Source organism: Cataglyphis hispanica, chromosome 7 (assembly GCF_021464435.1).
Source record: "Cataglyphis hispanica isolate Lineage 1 chromosome 7, ULB_Chis1_1.0, whole genome shotgun sequence".
Taxonomy (NCBI): Eukaryota; Metazoa; Arthropoda; class Insecta; order Hymenoptera; family Formicidae; genus Cataglyphis; species Cataglyphis hispanica.
In genome coordinates, this window is record NC_065960.1 from 4,616,080 (window position 1) to 4,636,809 (window position 20,730).

The 20,730-nt window shown below is 37.5% G+C and overlaps 3 protein-coding genes across 9 annotated transcripts in view; 1 reads left to right on the forward strand and 2 right to left on the reverse strand.

Annotated features, from left to right (window-relative positions):
- On the reverse strand, window positions 1-6,538 carry LOC126851162 (actin-binding Rho-activating protein-like). Of its 2 annotated transcripts, none has more exons than XM_050594833.1 (4): window positions 6,349-6,538; window positions 1,057-1,187; window positions 663-912; window positions 1-480 (listed from the first exon to the last, which is right to left on the reverse strand). In XM_050594833.1, the coding sequence occupies exons 1-4, from the start codon at window positions 6,394-6,396 to the stop codon at window positions 373-375; spliced, it is 537 nt and encodes a 178-aa protein (XP_050450790.1). In that variant the 5' UTR covers window positions 6,397-6,538; the 3' UTR covers window positions 1-372. The 2 variants fall into 2 exon arrangements, with proteins under 2 accessions (XP_050450790.1, XP_050450791.1); XM_050594834.1 differs by lacking the exon at window positions 6,349-6,538 and adding an exon at window positions 1,983-2,306.
- A 1,038-nt stretch (window positions 6,539-7,576) lies between these two features.
- LOC126851137 (elongation factor 1-alpha) lies at window positions 7,577-13,706 on the forward strand. 3 transcript variants are annotated; one of them, XM_050594787.1, is made up of 4 exons: window positions 7,577-7,747; window positions 10,401-11,243; window positions 11,372-11,865; window positions 12,652-13,706. In XM_050594787.1, exons 2-4 carry the CDS (start codon window positions 10,421-10,423, stop codon window positions 12,718-12,720), a joined length of 1,386 nt encoding a protein of 461 aa, XP_050450744.1. In that variant the 5' UTR covers window positions 7,577-7,747; window positions 10,401-10,420; the 3' UTR covers window positions 12,721-13,706. The 3 variants fall into 3 exon arrangements, with proteins under 3 accessions (XP_050450744.1, XP_050450745.1, XP_050450746.1); XM_050594788.1 differs by lacking the exon at window positions 7,577-7,747 and adding an exon at window positions 7,754-8,001; XM_050594789.1 differs by lacking the exon at window positions 7,577-7,747 and adding an exon at window positions 8,008-8,239.
- Window positions 13,707-13,934: 228 nt separating this feature from the next.
- The window catches only part of LOC126851142 (transcription factor cwo-like), a 33,385-nt gene continuing 26,589 nt past the window's right edge, over window positions 13,935-20,730 (reverse strand). For 3 of the 4 annotated variants that reach the window (XM_050594798.1, XM_050594797.1, XM_050594800.1), the window contains 3 exons: window positions 17,054-17,237; window positions 16,582-16,815; window positions 13,935-16,345 (listed from right to left, as the gene is read on the reverse strand). In XM_050594798.1, the coding sequence (XP_050450755.1) occupies window positions 15,738-16,345; window positions 16,582-16,815; window positions 17,054-17,237 (1,026 nt within the window). In that variant the 3' untranslated portion in view covers window positions 13,935-15,737. Of the gene's footprint in view, window positions 16,346-16,581; window positions 16,816-17,053; window positions 17,238-19,123; window positions 19,854-20,730 lie in introns of those variants that run through there. The other variant, XM_050594799.1, reaches the window with a different exon arrangement.

Here is a 20,730-nt window from a genome sequence, read left to right on the forward strand (position 1 = left end):
TAAGATATATTAATTATTTATTACGCCCTATATTTATACAAAGATGACTCAAAAAAGTGTTCCATAAAAATTGTATTATTAATCGTACTGATCACTTTACTGTCGCATTAACATATCTCATTTGCACTACATGTGGAATATTTACATCGATTTGCAGGCATTCATCTTAACATACAAAGCCCAAGAGACGAATACAACAAATCACATATTATATAATGGTCATTTGTATTACTATAATATATAGGCTGCGAGAATGTTGCTTTCGAAGATAGATAATATTAATAGAATTAGAAAATAGAAATTTTTTATATTTAGATTTATATATAATTAGATGATAATTATTATATAATTATTAATTTGTCATTATTTACATTAACTGTCGAGTAAATCCTTCCGGATTTCTTGAAGTCGTTGATTATATTCTTCACGAATTTCTTCGATGGGTTTAACTAAAAATATCGGCACGTCGTCGTCTCTTCTCTGCGAAAAAAGATCGAATTTATGTTATATAATACAACGTTATAAAAATAAAATTAACGGTATAACACATTAATTATCAATTTTTAACAAGTTTAATCTTTGATGATACATTTATAAATAATTAAATTTAAAAAAATCTATTTAAATATAAAAATATTATTCACTTTCAAGCCTTTATTTACCTGGAAAAGGCATTCGCCTTCGAATTCTAAATACTTTTGCTTCCTCGCTCTCAATAACAAGCCTACGCATTTACTGCTAATATTCGTATAAATATTGAAGATATCACCAAATGTGATAGCAATTATGTCGGGATTATCCCGGCAGGGTGTGCCTTCATGACTAATAATTTCACAAAGCTCCAAAATTTCCTTCAGTATATGGGCATTCGCCTTGCGACCGCGCAGATCTGATAAGGAACCTGCTTCTGGTCTGAACCAGAACAATAATAATATTACGATTAATTTGGAAATTTATTATTATTGATGGAATTATTAATATTATTATTGATGGAATTATATATCGTTAAAAAAAAACAGAATTTTCATTAAATGACAAATCTAACTAAACAAGTACCTGCCGTATTCCTCTTTGGAGAATTTTGGTTTTTCAATGTTTATGCCAGACGTAAATGGATTTTTGCTCTGCTTATCTTTATGTTTGTTGGCATATTGATTGAACATAGCAACCTTAGCACCCAAGGATTCCTTCAAAAGTGATACAAAGACATATGTATTTTTAATTCGTTATTTTTAGCCGATTTAATACATTAATTCAAATTGTTCGCGTAAAGAACAATTCTATGCAATATGACATTAAAAAAAAAAAAAAAAAAAACAGAAATTTAATTTTAAATTCCTTGGAAGTGTTTGAAATTTAAAGTCATTTGGGAAAGGAAAACTGCATATTAAATTACGCAGACGTCAATGAGTTAAGTCATTCGACGCCTAATAAGCCAGGAATTTTTTGGTATTCTGCCAATTTGAATATATGGATTGACCCTGACCATAAAAGATATCTCAGTGGCATCTTGTCAAATTTTCACGGTCATATCTGTAGTTACATTCATTCGTAATCATATCTTCCTATTTATCCGTTTCAAAAATTGAATTTTAGCTATCTTGTCACTTTAGGAAAAAAAACTCTAAATCTAAAATATGGTCACTCTTTTAAGACAAATGTTACATTTTGTTTCTGAATTGCATTTTTCTCATTTGTTAAATATTATAATCTTTTAAAACGTTATATTAATAACCATGCAGACAAAAAAGTTTATTGAAAAAAAAATTTCTGTACAGTATCCATTTATTTTTATAATTCTTATTCGTCTTTTATTTTTAATATGATATATATTTTTATATTAATATTTAATTTATCTAAGAATTTCTTTCAAGAAAACTTTTCATTCAATTTTTACGTTTCAAGACACTGTTATTAATGAATGTTTTTCTATAATTCTATAGTTCTAGTGTGCGTAACTGAAAAACTTCACCAATACTTACATACATCGCCGAAGACATTGTAGCCTCACAATTTTAATCCAACAACGTTTTACAAACCAACCTTTTTAAGAAAAGAAGAAGTATTTTATCTAAATAATAAGTTTCGGAACGACACCGTAGCTTCACCTTTCGATATCGAGTATGACGTTTTTGCTCACGATCGTCGACGCGAATACGACGTCGCGACGTTGGACGTCTCTTTTTATAAGAAACCGACGGTACCAAGAGGCTCCCACTTTTCGATATTTCGGCTCGGGCCGAAATATTTGCCGCATTTCCGAGCCGATTCCCGGACTCTTGATTGGCTGCCAGACGACCCTGCGCGCTCCGGAAGTGATAATTCTTCAATTGCGCGCCCCAGCTGGCCCGCAGATTCATTCATGTTCTGCTTTCGGGAATTAATTCGCAAGCAAATTTCTCTCTCGCTCCTCTCGTTTGTTTATCCGATAAATGCATGATACGGTATATTTGCAAGAAACAGATCCTAACATTTCCAGAGAATATCAATTCGCGTTCACTGCTATAAATTTAGTTCGCTAACCGTTGAAGACTTGGCTGTCTGGCATTTTGACATTCAGATTTATTTTATTTTATTAATATAATCTCAATTAATCTGCATTTTTTTATTGTTTATAACAACTTTGAATAATTATTCCAAGTCACGTGAATAATTACTACGCCTTTTTTAATCATCGTTTATCGAAATTAATCTTCACACACGTGACAATCGCATTTGATTATTCAAGACACCTGAGTACATCTGGCAAGGAGACGTGAGATGTGCAACGAGTATTTGACGCGTATTTGACGGCACGGCGTGAATTTGATTTCCCAAATTAACCATCGAGGAAGCGGACGACAATTTGTCACTGACAAGTTGACAATATACTGCGGCGTTCGGACGAGCATAAATCAGGGCATAGATGGTCTTCCAAATTCTTCATTTGCAAGGATCGAATAAGTTTGCGCTACCCATCCCCCCCTCCCCCATCAATCCCTCCATGCGTGACTCTACGCTGCTTTACATAATGTTTATTAAAGTCGCTGCTATTTCGTTATCACGACAAACTCCGTTTTTTATTTGGCAGGATATGTATTACAGCTAAACGTTTCAATTATTTTGTTTTATTATTATATAATTAATATATAAAATAAGAGTTGTAAAAATGTACGTAACTGAGATGTACAAAAAGAAAGAAGTTATAATTTAAAATATTATGATTGATAATAATCACAGCCCACAATTTCTGCGATATTATTCGTTACGTAGGTCTCGAGAAATTTAACTCATTACGCAGATCGATCTTTTTATTCGTTTCGTGAGAAACGTTAACTGCGCGCAAACATCGCCGAACAGCTGGTCATAAAAGGAGCCGCAACAAGTTGACGTTTTATGACGTCGCATTCTCAGCGTTCAGGAAACGCATTCTGAAATTAGATTTGTCGCATCAACAAATGAATACGTCATTCTGTCCTTACTATAGTACAGAGTCCGAAAAGGCGCACTCGTGATAAAATTTTCTTTTCTTCCTTCTCAAAGTTACTTCCTTAAAAATTTTAGCATCAAAATATTAAGATAAATTAACAATTTCTTTCAATTCTTTAATTTTATTATCGTAGAATCGAATGAAAAGGATCGATCGTGAAATTTTTGAGACAAATTTAGATCCGGAGAATTTTAAAGACGCTGTGAAAAATTACAGGGTGACCAGACATATAACGATCATCGCGCCAGAGAATTCTATAAATTATCCGACCAATGATCGTCGCGATGTGCCAATGACCCCGTGTAGTGAATTCTTTTCTTCTCTTTGTGAACAAAGCTCGTATCAAAGGTACAGTAAAACAAAATCTGCTGGAATAACGCTATACGACTAACCTAAGACAACGTACGAAATCAGAAGTCGGCCACGTGCGTGCTATAAATAAGCAAGAGACGAGCTTCGTACGGCATAACGGAAATAGGACGCTGGAGTTTACGGTGGTGATATCTCTCAATGAAACTGCAAAGTATCTTTATAAATATAGCAAAAAGATAAACTTTGGAAGAATTTTCCCTGCTGCAAAGCACACTTAAATCTTCCTATTTGCCTCAGGAAGTTGCTATAAATCTACAGCTTATTATTTCTCTTATGAGGATATTAATAATAACGTTTTATATATGGAATCGTTCACTCCCCCTTTTGGACATCATGATCAACGACATCTAAATTTAAATACGATGCTATTATATGATAGGCATTCAAAGCCATCACATGGAAGCGATATTTCCCCAATAAGATATGTAACTTGTTTTTGGCACGCTGCGCCAAATTTCGGAATAATTAGGCGAATCCGCGTTGACGAACTAATGTAACCCGGGCCAAATGAAAGTCATAAAGTCGCACGGATGACATCAAGCTATTTCCTGAATTAGCTAGATATCTAACATAGCGATACAGTAATTTAAGATTATGTAGCGCCTCACTATTTCATCTGCGGAATAACTACTAGAACTAAAAAATCTATAATATAATTTAATTAAAAAAAAAACTTGCGTTTTTTAGACAATCAGACATATGACACATCGAAAGGCCATGCGTGAAACATTCGCACGTGCATTCAACGTGAATGCACGCGCCATTGACCGATGTCAACGACACGTGGGTGTTGGTATTCGAATCTTTACCCCGTCACAAACTCGAGATATTTGGCACTCATGTTTTATTAGTCACAACTGATATTCGTGCGATTCATCTATTTTTATTTATTTATTTTTTTTTTTTTTTTATTTTAATATAATTGATTTTTCTGGAAACAAATGATTTTAATATATTAAAGAAAAAAAATTTCTTGGAATTAATACTCAATAGCAAACATAAAATAATTGCTTCGAAGGTAAATAAATTATGTGTATATCGAAAAAGATAGTGTCGCTTTATCGCATCGCAAGCTTTCAAACTATTTGAAATAAAAAAAATAGATATATATTTTTCTTAAAACATTGACCGCCAAAAGAAACTTGTAAGATAAAAATTATAAATATAAATTGGATCATCAAGAACACATAGAAAGAGTCAATTCTTTATTTTCTAGCCTTGGTTAAATGACCTCGTTGGAAGCTACGTTTTTCTTTTTCATAGTTCAAAGCACGATATTTGACAATTTGAGAGTTTCAGAGACTCTCTGAAAAATAATTTCAGTAATTTTCACAAAATTAAATGTAAAAGAAAATTTCTATCAATTCTGATCACTCTCGTTGAACATTCGCCATGTTTATCATATTATAAATATTTCTGACGTAAAACTATTTATTTATTACATACGCGTATAGAAAATATATGTATAAAATTCTATAATAATTTAATTATAAATAAAAATAACACTACGTAAGAAACTCATGAGTGTCTTGTCGCTACACAAAAGATTAAAGAAAGCAGGTTGTCTTGACGTAACGATTGACCTGGATAAAGTAGAACATGTATTAAGTGCACCGATAACATGTATGCGCGCTCGGCTAAAAGCGGAAACCAGGAAGTATCCATGAGTTGTCAAATTCGCAAAATCTTGTTTATATTTCTGGCTTGTTGAAAATTCCAATTTGAAATACGTATTTCGCCGTAAATCATCTCGATCATCTCGATCCGTCTCGAGTTTGACGTTTCGCTTTTTCTTTTCAACACATCTGGGGCCGATCAAAATATCGACGATACGTCAAAAAGTTGTTAGAAAATGTTTAAATGTTAGAATAACGAATAAGTCGGCAACCCAATCGCGGAAATCGCGACGCGCGAGCGTCTCTGTCATTCTTTCTCTGTCAGTTATTTTTGGCCGACGATTGGGTTATTTTCAGTCGCGTTCGTCACGAATCCGGAATTTCTGACGACTAATCGTCGCTTTTAAATCTATTTTACGAGGTTTTCCTTCGACAATCTCGAGTTATCCGCAATGAACGAAAAGTGAATCATTAAAACAACTCGGAAGTAAACGCCCACGCGAAATAATGAAAAATATAATAGTTAGTCACTCTTTGCTTCTTGAATATATATTTTGTCGATATAAGAGTTTTATCAACAAAAAGCAATTTAACTAGAAAAAAAATTCAATAAAGAGGTAATATATGTACGTATTCGCGTAACTAAAGAAATAAAAAAAAATTCTAAGTAAAAATAAAAACCAAATAACGTAATTCAATAGCCAGTAATCATGTTCAGTCATTCCTTCAATAATCAGACACGTAGAATGGTCATCATTTGCTAAAGCATCTCGAGCAAAAATCTTTATATCAACAGTAAAGGAAATGACTTTCATTCGTTTAATTGCAAAATACATTCAAAGACGACACATTCAAAGACGATTTGCCGCTGTAGATGATTTTGTCACTGACCTCTTCAGAATCACTATATTTCTCCATCTCTGAGTCGTAAAGTGACATCGTCGCGAGCGCCAAAATTCTCTCGAAGGAATTATCAGGTTACTTAACTGAATTGACTCTAGAGAATCTTAAATTACGTTACGACGCACGTCAAAGTTAATTTTCTTCGCGATCTTTGGAAGTAGCACTGACCTCCGTCACAATGACTTTGGAACGGCTGCTCGATTCTATTTATGATCGTAGCGAGCACGTGACATAGCCGACATCTTCGAGAATTTGAATTAAATACTTTCTATTAAAGTGAGTTTCTATATAGTGAGTCTTCTTGTTACTGTATAATGCATATAATTTTTGTAAGGAAATCAGTAAAAATTATATTTTTACATAAAGAGAATAAAGTGAAAAAGTCGTGAAAAAATTCACAGTGATAAAAATCGGATATGGTCAGCCAGTAGTTATACCCGCTAGATATTTACAATCTTCGAACCTGTATCTATTCACTTGTGTTCCTTCAACTTACAATATTTAAATAAATATTTAAATTATAAAAATAAATATTTTATTATTAAATATTTATTTATTTAAAATTAATATTTAAATAAATAAAAGTAAATAAAAAGAATTTTTGTGATCGTGAAAAGCAGCATCTTTCGTTGCCTTCTTATAGTTATTATTCAAGAATAATAATAAAGAATAATAAAGAATAATAATAAGTAATATGTATTTACTTATATTCAAAAAAATGTACAAAATTAAAAAATTTATCGCTTTCTCGGATTTCTCGCCGACTCAAAGACTCCGAAATGCAACGTCCCTGCTGCCTCAACGATAGACGTAAAATGCAAGCGAAAGATCAATAAAAATTGCGATAAAACGCGCAAGACACATCGACGACGATCTCGTTATTCAATTATCCAGCGCTTGGCGACATCGCCGTTTTCTTCGCGGATTAGTCGCATTGAAAAACATGTTCTCAGGAAAGGAGACGGGCCTGCGGAGAACGAACATGCGAGCGTGCGCATCAGAGCGGAATGCACCGAGAGCGAGCGAGCGTCGGCCACGACGACCAAGTCGTTCTTTTGTCATCGCCGAGGAGGAAAATAGACGCTCGCCGACCAGCCGGGGACCAATCGGGAAGGACCGCAACGCGATAACGCGTGCGAGCGCAAGCGCCGCAAACGCGTTTAGATGGCATGTCGGTCGTTTGTTCATCCACCCCGGGTCGAGCCTTCTCTCTTTCTCTTTCTCCCAGTCACCCACCCTCTTTCTCTCACCCTCCCTCAATCTCTCTCTCTCTCTCTTTCTCTCCTTCGTGCTCCTCGAGCTTTTGTGCGCGGCAAGACCGACGCGGAAAGCACGTCGAAGCGGTGATTTTCGAAGCGGAGATCCGTCGACATCGCGACGTCCCCGGGTGAGTAAATCGTGCTAAACGACGGCGATTAATTATCTCCTCGATCGAGATAATATTCTCAAGAGAGAGAGAGACTTCGATCGGTCCTGCTGCGTGCAAGCTCAAGCCGGCAAGCGTCAGCCAACCAACCAGCCAGCCAGGGAGTATCGATTGGAGCCGGCGCGCCGCTCCTCGGGCGAATCCGCCCTCAACTCGTCGCATCTCGTAAGCTCGTCGCACGTTCACGAGCTGGAGGTTTCTCTCCGAGCGGACAGGTAAAGGGTTTCCTCTGAACGGCGCGAGTCTGATAACGCGACGACAGGAAAGGCCGGCCATTACGCGATCGTTACGTTCGTATTAAATAATCGACGGTTGTGTGCTCTACGCGAATTTTTCCCCGTCCGAAATTCTTCCCAGGATTACGCGATTATCCCCCGGGGTGTGGAAGCTTGGTGCGAATCCGAGTGTGTGCGTCGTCGCGATCGATCGATTCCGGGTGACAGTTCGATCGAGGTAAGTGGTACCGATTCGCCGACGATGGTCCCGAAATTGTTGCGCGATGTGTCGTAATCGCATTGTGATGCACATCGTATCCGTAATGCATGTATTCTTTCCGAAACGCATCCATCTGGGAAGGAATATATCCGAGCGAAATGTCCGACTGCACACAATCGTTCATAAGAGCAAAGAATCGTGAGAAAACGCTCTTAGGAATGATGGTCTCTCGATAGGATTCCTGATGCGGTGACATCGCGAACGTGATGCTTTAGATCGAGTAATCGCCTTTGAGAAATGGCCGCCTACGTGAGGCTATAACTATTATTAGAAGAGGCAGGCCGGCTATGGACAGACGCGACTTGCAACGCGTCGTGCGTAAATGAAGAGGTGCAAACTAATTGCGAGATACCGATTCTCTAGACGTATCTCTCAGAGACACTCGTACCGACATCGGTTATAAAAAAATGTTTTTAAAAATAAAAATTGAAAACGGAATGTATTCTCTAAATTATATTTCTTTATTAAAAAATTTTATAAGAAAATAATTTAAAATTAAACAATTAGCATGTATTGTCTAATTTCAGTCTAATCTATTTTTTTTGTCTTATATACGTCAGTTAATATATCGGTTTGCGATACAAATTTAGTTGAATTTTAAAATCTACAACGACCTCGATAAAAACATATTTAATGAGAATATAATTTAAACATTAGAAAAATTTTCGGTTTCAATAAAGAAAAAAAAATATTCAAGAATGCAGATAATTATTTATTTGCATTCTTGAATATTTTTTTTTCTTTATTGAAACCGAAAATTTTTCAAGATTATAAAAAATCTCTCACCCAAAAGCTATTTTTAAAAATATATTCAATAATTATTTATTTAAGTATTCAATTTTCGAATTTTTTGAAAAATATTAGTTAAATAATCATTTTTAATTATGTTTTTCATATCAAAATCTAAATTCCTCCTTATGAGATGTGAATCCAATATTCATCCGCTTAATATCTAGCCTTTAATGTCATTGGAAAAAAAAAAACAGGCAACTTTTAAAACACCCCTTAAAGCACCGCACCCTACGTACGTAGGCCGAGATTTTGCTAGGGCAGTATCATACACCCTTTATTGATCTAAAATGCAGAGTCACGGGATGGATTACCTGGGCCGCGCGATACGATCCGATTTGATAAGTTCATTGGAACAGTCGAGTTAGCTCTCTAATTAAATTCATTCAAATCGGCATAATTAAGTGATTAAACCGTTCTTCCATCTTTTTACGCGGCAAATCGCAATCACCTCGGCGGGAAATAACCGCGCACACTCGATCCGATATCACTCATATATTTATACACGTACGTCAAAAGAGAGAGAGAGAGAGAGAGAGAGAGAAAGTTCACGAGCCCTGCGTGGGTCTCTCCTTGAAACGAATCAATACCCTTTATAGCTTGTGAAAGGTCCTCTGTCCTGTCGCGCGTCAATATTTATTGCCTCTTTAATGTCCGATCAACGCGTTGTGCGCTTTTATCGCGTTGCATTTAAAGATAAATATAAAAAAAATTAATATTACAAAACGCAATTGTATTATACATTTGTCGAAGATATAGTATTGAATACAATCTCCTAGTTGCGCAAAATATATTTGTCTAGATAGATTATTAAAAATTATTCTGATATATGATTTTGTATGCAAGTTCAAACGAGATAATTCTCGTTTCCTGCATACAATGTATTAATGAATATCTATGCCTCCAAACTGCATTTAATTTTTTTACGAAGCTACTAATTATAATATTTGTGTAGCTTACACGTCTTTACATCGTATGAGAAACTATTATTATGTCTAAAATATTAATATTTAAATTACCATTCTATACACTGCTTAAACAAGCAGTCGATGGAAAGCTGCTTATTTATAAAACAACATTTTTAGACTTGTCTATAACCAAACTATACGTAGAGGTTCAACATTGGCTTACAAGGGTCTCCCTTGAGTCTATAATGTACAACCGATTTAACAACGGAGACACTAGTTTATATACAGATATTGCGTCGTGTTCTACAGTGAAGAAGGGAAGAATATGCAATGTTATATTGAAATCGATACATCATTTTTTTCTGCCTGTCGCTCAATCAATATCTTATCTGATCTGAATTTTCAACGATTTGTCATCGCAGGTAACTAGAACCTCGACAACATGGGCAAGGAGAAGATCCATATAAACATCGTGGTGATCGGCCATGTGGACTCCGGCAAGTCAACAACGACCGGTCACCTGATCTACAAATGCGGCGGTATCGATAAGCGAACGATCGAGAAGTTCGAGAAGGAGGCGCAGGAGATGGGTAAGGGCTCCTTTAAGTACGCCTGGGTGCTGGACAAGCTCAAAGCGGAGCGCGAGCGCGGTATCACCATCGATATCGCCCTGTGGAAGTTCGAGACGGCCAAGTACTATGTTACCATCATCGACGCGCCCGGTCATCGTGATTTCATCAAAAATATGATCACCGGGACCAGCCAGGCGGACTGCGCGGTGCTGATCGTCGCCGCCGGTATCGGCGAGTTCGAGGCCGGAATCTCGAAGAACGGGCAGACTCGCGAGCACGCGCTGCTCGCTTTCACGCTGGGCGTGAAACAGCTGATAGTCGGTGTCAACAAGATGGACATGACTGATCCACCGTATTCGGAGACCCGTTTCGAGGAGATCAAGAAGGAGGTATCGTCGTACATCAAGAAGATTGGTTACAATACCGCCTCGGTCGCCTTCGTGCCCATCTCTGGCTGGCACGGCGACAATATGCTCGAGCCCTCCCCGAAAACTCCCTGGTACAAGGGCTGGAAGGTGGAGCGCAAGGACGGTAACGCCGATGGCAAGACGCTCATCGAGGCCCTCGATGCCATCCTGCCGCCCTCCAGACCCACTGACAAGGCACTGCGGTTGCCACTTCAGGATGTCTACAAGATCGGCGGTATCGGAACCGTGCCTGTTGGCCGGGTGGAAACCGGTATCCTGAAACCTGGTGAATACGCCCGGCTATATTAAAAAAAAAAAATAATTTTTTTATTGAATATAATTATCTTTCTCTTTTCAACAATTTTAAAAATTGATCAATGTAAAATCTTAAGCAAACTCATCTGCAATTTTAAGGTATGCTGGTTACGTTCGCGCCGGCGGCTCTCACTACTGAAGTAAAATCCGTCGAGATGCATCACGAGGCACTGACGGAGGCCCTGCCCGGCGATAACGTCGGTTTCAACGTGAAGAACATCTCCGTGAAGGAGTTGAGGCGCGGCTACGTGGCCGGCGACTCCAAGAATCAGCCGCCACGCGGTGCCGCCGACTTTACTGCTCAGGTGATCGTACTTAATCACCCAGGACAAATCAGCAACGGATACACACCGGTCCTCGATTGCCATACAGCTCATATCGCGTGCAAGTTCGCCGAGATTAAGGAGAAATGCGATCGTCGTACCGGCAAGACCACTGAGGAGAACCCGAAGAGCATCAAAAGTGGCGACGCGGCCATCGTGATGCTACAGCCGACGAAGCCGATGTGCGTCGAGGCCTTCCAGGAGTTTCCACCCCTGGGTCGTTTTGCAGTCCGCGACATGCGTCAAACCGTCGCCGTGGGTGTTATCAAGGTATGATAAGTTATCTTGCAAAGAGAGTACATGAAACATATAACAACATCTGGATCAAGTCTGTTTACGAAATTGTAAGATCTTTCAAATTATATAATTTATTCGAATTATATAATTATATAATTATTAAATTGTATAATAGTAATAAATTATTATAATTCGAATTATATAATTTTTTCGCATTATATAATTATAAAATTATTAAATTATATAATCCTAATATATTGTGTAATTCGAATTATTATTATTTATTCGCATTATATAATTACAGAATTATTTTGCACGGGGAGAGAGGGAGGTATGATGTGACTGAACTAAATTTGTTTATGAAATTGTAATTTCTTACGGATTATATAATTATATAATTTATTATTTAATAATTTATTCTACTCTTAGTCGCTTATAAAAATTATTTTCAATTTTGAGTCAATCAATCCCAAATCGTTACGCAAATCTTATTTTATGCATTTACCATAATAAAATATGAAAAATCTCTATCTATTTATTTTAAAAATACAATTTGATTAAGTTAAAAAAAAAAAAATACATAATAATTTTCTATATATAAATTATCGTAATAAAAACTTAAATTTCACAAATTTTCCTTACAAATAAGAAACACTCCATTCTTTCTAATAAATTTTATTCTTTTTTAAAATATTATATCTCATTACATTTATAAAAATAGAATTGTTTTCTTCTCTAAATTGATTTCTATGCTACAGAATGCCGATTGTTCCATGACATTAACGTCGCAAAATGAGAATGTTGTACTATTTTTCTCAGAGCGTCACATTCAAAGACACCCAGGGCAAGGTAACAAAGGCCGCGGAGAAAGCCCAGAAGAAAAAGTAACCATCAAGCTTCCTCGGAAGCTCAGAGTCCGCCGGCTGGTGCCCCGTGTCAGCAGGCGTCCCCGCGCAGCGGGGTCCCACCGTCAGGACGCAGCATGCCACTGCGGTGGCTGCCCCTATGCTCGACTCATACTACTCGTCGACTAATACCAAAAGTCATAAGATGTTGTGCTTACCCCCGTTACATTACCCGGTAGTGTTGAACCCGCGCATCTATCCAAACCTGCACATTCAGTTCACCCACGCCCCGCGCACGCCTCACATATGCTAGGGGGACGCGTCGCCCCGCGTTTTACCGCGTTTATCATTAATTACTTGATATTGACGATATGTGTCCGATATTACCAGGTACTCAGTTCCCTTGGACTCTGTGTAGTTAGGTTTTTCAATTGATGATGCAACATCCGGCATACAACAACAAACGAGGTATCGCGAGGATAGCCACGCCTGGTATCTTCTCTCGTTCTCGTTCAGCGGGAGGGAAGAAGAAGCGAGGCAGCGGCTGCATCGCCTTCCCCTGTCTGTCGGATATATCTCATCGATGATGTATCGCGGAACGCCGCAACGAATATTTACGCCGCAGCGACGACGACGAGGCGAGCACCGCTGGCTCGCGCGTCCCAGCAAGACTTCACTCGATCGATTCTTTTCGAAGGGTTTCATTAAGGCTGATTTATTCCGAGATTTGTTTGCCTCGCTGTGCGCGCGATTAGTTTTTATTATACTTATAAGATACTTATCTGTAGTTAGGGATCATTAGGGACTATATACTATCCACCTTCGTTGTCAACGAGTCGCCGGTTACCTCCCCTCTCTGAAGAGCGGAGGAAGTAAGATCGCCTCCTTGGAGAGGATGAGACATCCGTCGCGAGTCGCCCACGTTAATCTCGGCGCTCTACCCTCCCGCTGACCATAGACGCGTTCTATGATATTGTTTTGACCCTTAGCCAGTATTATGTTGATGTAATAAAAAAATCTTTAATTGCATTCTCTAGTGGTCTCTTTATTTTTTCCCTGATTATATTACGTATCTCCTCATAATTTCGCGATAATTGTTATTAATCCTATCGCAACTGGAATTACGAGAAGTAAGATAGCTTCCTTCTATTTCACTTCGATTGTAATTCAAATGTAAAAGCAAGGGAAGTGTGTGTGTATACAGGTATGACATAAAAAAAAAAAATAATCGATGCTAAAAGGAGGCTATTTTCTATATATGGTAAATATAATTTATTCCGCATAAATTCTTTGTTAAAGTTACAACTATAGACACATGGTATGTACAAATATATTTAATGCAAGTGATCTCTCTTACAAGAATTTTTAGTATAATGCAGCTCTTGGTCAGTCTTTAATTGCTGAGGCCCGTTTTTCTTTGGCGGGGCGTCGAGCAGACTCAATCCTCTCGTAATCGAACATGACACAGAATTATTAATCACGGAAAAGAAAAGAGTGATGAAACTTTTTCTTACTACATACGGCAAATCACATATGTAAGTAAGAAATTTATGAATCGATATACATAGGCACTTTTATGCTAACTTACATCTCGAATATGGAAAACTGTCGATCTACATTCGGATCAATTCGTCGGGATTTCGAAACAAGCGCTTATCGCTTCTGCATGAATCTGTCAGGTTGATAACATTTATCTATTTGTCATGCATTTGCTATGTTAACCCAACAGAAATAAATTTTTCCACATGTTACATAAAAAATAAATTTGTTTCCGTATCCCAACTTGATACCAACCGGATACCTGACTTTGAAACACGACATGTGTCTCTCTCCGAATAGTCAATGTACAATTGAGTAAGATTCGATATACGTAATAAGTACTGTAAGAAATGGAAAGATAACGAGAATATCATAATCAAAACAATAATCAAATTTATTATTTTTCGCTCTGCGTGATTATTTCAAAATCGCTCCGGAAGTTTCTGCCATCTTGAATTTGCAGCATATAACCACGTGACGAGGCAAAGGCAAGGCTCAGAATGACCGAGGCAACAGTAGCAGAATAACGGCAATCAATTCAATATTTAATATACTTCTAAATTTTTATCACATAATTCTTACAGTACATACCGATTCATACTGATTCTTGACTAAGAGAACACGGCATACGCGAAAGGTTTGTCGAACTGACAAAATGGAAAATAAGCAAATCGAAGAAGGAGAATAAATGGAGCGAAAGGAGGAACGAGATGAAATATCCGTCAGGGAAGAAGGAAAACGGGTGTCTGAATTATACAGATTAACAACGAAGAAAGACACATCAAAGCCAAAACGACTTGGGCTTTCTATTCTTAATACTCTACCTATGTACAAACTCTTAACACGCTCTCTCGCTCTCTCTCATTCATTCTCTCACGCTCTCTCTCGCTTCCTCTCATAAATGCTAAAAGGACCCACAGCCTCGGTAAATGTTACAAACATCTTCGATTTCAGCGTCACGCAACGTACACCAAACAGGCAATCTATACACGATACAAAATATTATAAGCAGACTATAAGAATTAATCTCGATAATGCCAAGCGCACATGCGATCCACATGGCGTAAACGGAAAGTCTCTAAAATCAGTCCAGCTGAACGTGTTAATTGTTTCTGCAAATATATTTAATACATCGCGCGTGACTAATGTCAGAAATTTATAAGATTTTTCAAAGTTTAATATAACGAGATTTAGCAAATTTATTAATTATGTCAGTAAATTGTAACGTATATAGATCGCTCTATTCCGTCTATCGGGTATTGCGACTAATAAATTAGAGCAATTACGAGGTTGCTCGTGATTCTCGCAAGCGCTACGGACGGCCTCATGATCGCTCTCAGTTTTATCGCGATGTTTGATGATATTATTCAAGAACTCGCCCGAATTTTTGTAATCGCTTTAAAATAGCGGTATAATCCGTCAAGGATCGACATCAGAAATCGATAAAGAACTGGGAATACGTCCCTCGTCTATGATAGACACTAGTAATCAAATGACAAACCGTTTTATTTCGCTTCTCTCTTATGTCTGATGCTGGTGAATGGGACTGTGCTGTTGCGACCACGCAGGCGGCGACAAGTGATTAAAATTGACCGATATCGTGACAGGATGGAGAACGATATCGGGTCCGGTATCCGGGATGAAGCTTAGGTAAGGCTTGATCATGGACGCCTCGACTGTCAGTGGTACATAGAAAGAACCGGCGTCGTGTAGCGCGAAGATCGGCACCCCGTGCGACGACGAGGACGTCGGCTTGTCCAGACCGACGCCATTCGACACTGGCGACGAGCATGACTTGATCCTCTCGGCCGAGAACCTCTGCTTAATCGAGCTCTTGAACTTATAATTGGTCGGCCGACAAGTGACGGCGCCGGTCCCGGATGGCGTGCTGTGCGAATGAGTGCTGTGATTGCTGTCGTCACTCACGATCGTCGGCGGCGGCACGATCACCGATCGTAGCAACGGACGCTCCGAGTCACCGAACGAGCTCACGCCCGAACTCGAGCCGTGATCCGAGTGACCGCCGTTGGGCTGGCACATCATCGCGATACTCGCGTGAGCGTAGCCGGCGCCGTTCATCGCGCCATTCGTCGTCGGCAGCTCGGGATGCGGAAAACTTACTCGATCATCTGAAGCAAGCGTACAACTCTATCTATTATACGGAAATGCTGAAAATAGATGAAATGCTTAGGTTCATAAACAATTCTTCATACTAATGAATAAAACTATTTTGATTATGAAAAACTTAAAAGTTCTCCTCTATTCGAAATTATGTTATAACGGATGAGAAAAGATTAAAGTACTTTTCAAAGTGAAGAATTTTAAACGATGATATCTTTCGAAAATCGAATATAGGAATACGTACTGGCTAAGATCTTATCGCAGTGCTGCTGCAAGTGATTGTAGAGTTGTACGCAGAGAGTATCTCTCCCGAAAAATCCCTCGACCTCCTCGAGGAAGTGCATGGTCTCGTTCAGACACTCCTGAAATCCCAACCTGTAGTGTTCCGCTGCGGTGGACGCGGCGGTCGAATGGGACACGCTGTCCACGCTGTCCTCGGGATGCGTGTGCACCGATGTCACGGACGAGTGCTTGGTATCTAAAATAAAAAAAAAAATATCATTATTAAAGATTGCCACCGCAACGTAATTGACGCGACGTCGTCGTCAAGAACAACACGCATTTACAATTCGCGGTCTGCAAATATTATTATTTGCGCGATCTACGGAGTGACTGGCTGCTCTAAATTGCGAAAATAGAATGCGCGTTGCGTAACATTTCCGTTCCCCGAGATGATTTTACTCGGAAGAGGTTGTGGTTGAATCGATTAAACTCACCTTGTCGGAGGCCTTGAAGATGCTTCATGTGACGGATCGCCATCTCGATGATCTCCGTCTTTTCGACTCTGCCTCGACCCTTCTTCAAATATTCTGCCGGTATGAGTCTACTAAGATCAGCCAGACAATTGTTCATGCGATCTCTTCTACGCTTCTCAATGATCCTGTGTGACATTGGATCTTGCTGCAACACAGAAATGGACAAATAATTCAATTACTTGTCAGACGCTACAGCACTTTAGAATTAACACGATCGCTCTTTGCGATGTATTAACTATATCACTAAGATTTAAAAAACACATTATTGAATAATAAATAAAATTCAAAAGTATACACAAGATAGTTAAATCTATTTAAAAAAATCGCATTATCAGCTTCTTTGTAATACTAAAGTATATTTAAAGTCACATATATAAATATATTCCATCAAATATTAAAAAAATGCAAGGTATCCTTATGTCAAGTAATTTTGATAAAAAAATTTGCATAAATATATACTTGACTTTTTATTTAATCAATAATCGGGATGTGATAAGAATGTGATAAATCAACTGAGAAGAATTTACAATATCGATCAAATAAATCTTTACAATTTACTAATCTTTAAGATATTAGAATCGTGTGTAAAAATAATATCAATCTTACGTTGAGCAATCACTCTGGCCATACACATTTTAAAACAAAATCACGAATGAGAGTGATCGCAATTACGCTATCGCGCGCGGATTAAAACACGTTATCATTTTCAAAGGTCACGTCGTGATCCATTGTTGGAGCGCGATTATCTGTACGTGTCGCGTATCACGGTCTCCAAGCACGTATCGCATTTAATTAGGTAACCGTTTTTTGGCAAAATGTGCAATCTCCGTCCATCACATGCGAATATGCGGAAAGATATCATCGAACACTCAGGTACAAAGCAACGTGATTTTACAAAAAAAATATTGCTAATCACCCTTCGACAGAACTGTTCTTTTTCAATTTTCTTTTCAGAATTATTTACATAAATTAAGAGACAAACGTATATTGAATACGTTATATTTTTCACAGTCACAAAACTGAATTTTTAAAAAATTGTTGAAAAATTCATCAGACAATTGTTTTACAATTTTATGCTCATGCAAAATTTCCACATTTGTATTGTAAATTTTTAAAGTAATAAAATCAAAATTTTTTTAATAATTAAATCAAAATCAAATGTTTTTAAATAATTATCTATATCACAGTTCCCCCTTCTCCTCCTTCAACATCAAGTTATATACATTGAGATCTTACATTCTGCTTTAAAAATTGATTCGTCGCTCTTTCAACCAATTATTCTTCCGGATAATCGTAATTTATTCTTCGAGATAATCGTAACAAAAGGCAATTACTCTTCACTTCTATGTGAATGTTTACTAGGATTCATAAAACCTTGCGAGTGAATGGAATGCTCGGATTGCGCCTCGCAATTATGCGATTAAAATAGCAAACGGACAAAAGCGACGTCACAATGACGCCTCGAGTTTCGCGCTAATTTACGAGCACGTAGCATTCAAACAACGGTAACGTAATCCTCATTCCTGGCGCGCGGCCAGCGCAACATTTTCCATGAGACTCATTCATGCTAAATTACGCAGACGGTCGATGCGTACGTCGACAATGAGAGCAGAATGACATAGAAGCTATACAAATCAAGATGAAAAGAGTATTAAGTAATTTCAATATGACAGTCTTATGTAAAAATAGTCAAAATTTTAATCGTCAAAATTTTAATCTTAAAACAGTCCTTATCTGGACAAAAATTTATTTTAATTATATTAAATTAAATTTATTATATAAGATATATCTCTTTATTATTTTGTAATTAAAATTTTACAGGGATTAAATATAAAATATAAAATTTATTTTAAAAAAAAAAAAATTGTTTCCAGATCAGATAAAAAAATTGTATGGAAGAGTGCGTTTAATGAGATAGCATTTTAGAGCACTTCGCGAAGTCGCTATAAAACTTCCTCGTTTTCTCCATATGCGTAGAAGAAGAAGCGAGATATCAATCTCGCTTTCGAACTGACGGAAATATATATTCACCTCTTTATTCAAACAACGTCTCTTCCTCGGCGGCGGCGAGTGCACCGATATATCAATGTGGCTATTTGTCGGATAGTACTGCATGTTCAGAATGTTATCCATACTATGCGTGACCATTCTTGAGTGATAAAGCAATGGAAAAATGAAGAGAGAAAGATCTCCTTATCCAATTGTCCCCCACAAAGTTTGCGGGGCAAACAAAACTGTCAGTTCGCTCTCTATTTTGTGCTGGAAAGAATTCACTTTCGAAGAGCGATCTTTCTCACGTGGAAAATTTGTTTCCAAATTCTTATCTCTCTCGGTCAGTTTACACAAACATACACTATATCGAATAATTATATCGAACACTTTTAAAGTTTGTAGCAATAGTTGTGCGCCACACGCAATATCCAGTGCAAATTGATTTCACGATATGATGCTCGCTCTCGTATTTTAAAACTTACATTTTTTGTACATTATCAATGTTACTATCGCGTATTATTATCGCGAAAATTTACTCGCATTCAAAAATTTATTTATAAATTTATTGATATATATATTATCCTTTTACTAAAGATATATATATATAAATGATTCAAATTATTCTTATATCAATTATATAAGAAAATTATTCAAAGTACATGACGCGAGCAATAAACGATTATTAAAACTCAATGCTCGATCTCTACTCGGAGATGCCTCCCGACCAAGTGTGCTGTAAGCGTGCTCACGAATGGCAGGCAAGGCGACGACTACGAACGACGGAGCCGCGACGGTCGCGTTTCTTCTTTCGCGACCGGGAGGGAGACTTCGCGCCGCGCCGAGCGGAGCCGAGTCGACGGCGAGGCATCACGTGTCGAGAACACGATGCATTACGCCCAACACGTGAGGCAACACGCGTGTCCGTCACGCCGAGCCGAGCCACGGTTCTCTCTTCGTCCTGTTGCGGCCGCGATAACGATAGCCCCACCTTATCTACGATTCGATCCCCCGACTTTTCGACTCGCCGGTTTGCCGGTCAATTTTCGTATCTCTCGAGCCGAGCTGTACAGCGACGCTTTTATAAACAGTCATGAATAATTTATAAATATTTACGAACGTTGCGCGTAAATTCTAAGAAAGAGATTTTAAATTCATTTAACACAACATTTTACGACGTACAATTCTGTGCATGATGCATGTATGTATTTTTTTTATAAAAATGTTATTATTCTTAGAATAAATTTAATTAACTTTCAATTATATAATATAAACATATTTTCACAATAAAATTTCTTTTATAAAAAAATTAATTAAATCTTTTTAAATTACATGTTTTATTGTTATTATATAAAGTCAGTGTCAATTTGATGAATCATTTTATAGCACAAAAAATTTAATGTTAGCTACATTATGTATAAATGCAAGATATCATCGATTAATTAGTCCAAATAATTCTACATATATTTGCTATAATTTATATCGAAAATTATATATCTATATGAACTGTCTTGTTATATAAATCGTAAACATATGAATTGAGTTAATTAAATGCCATTTATATATTCATTTCTGATGCGCGTGATTGCGCATTTAATTATTACTGTCAGTAATTTTGCTCAGTATATCTATACATATTGCAGAGCATT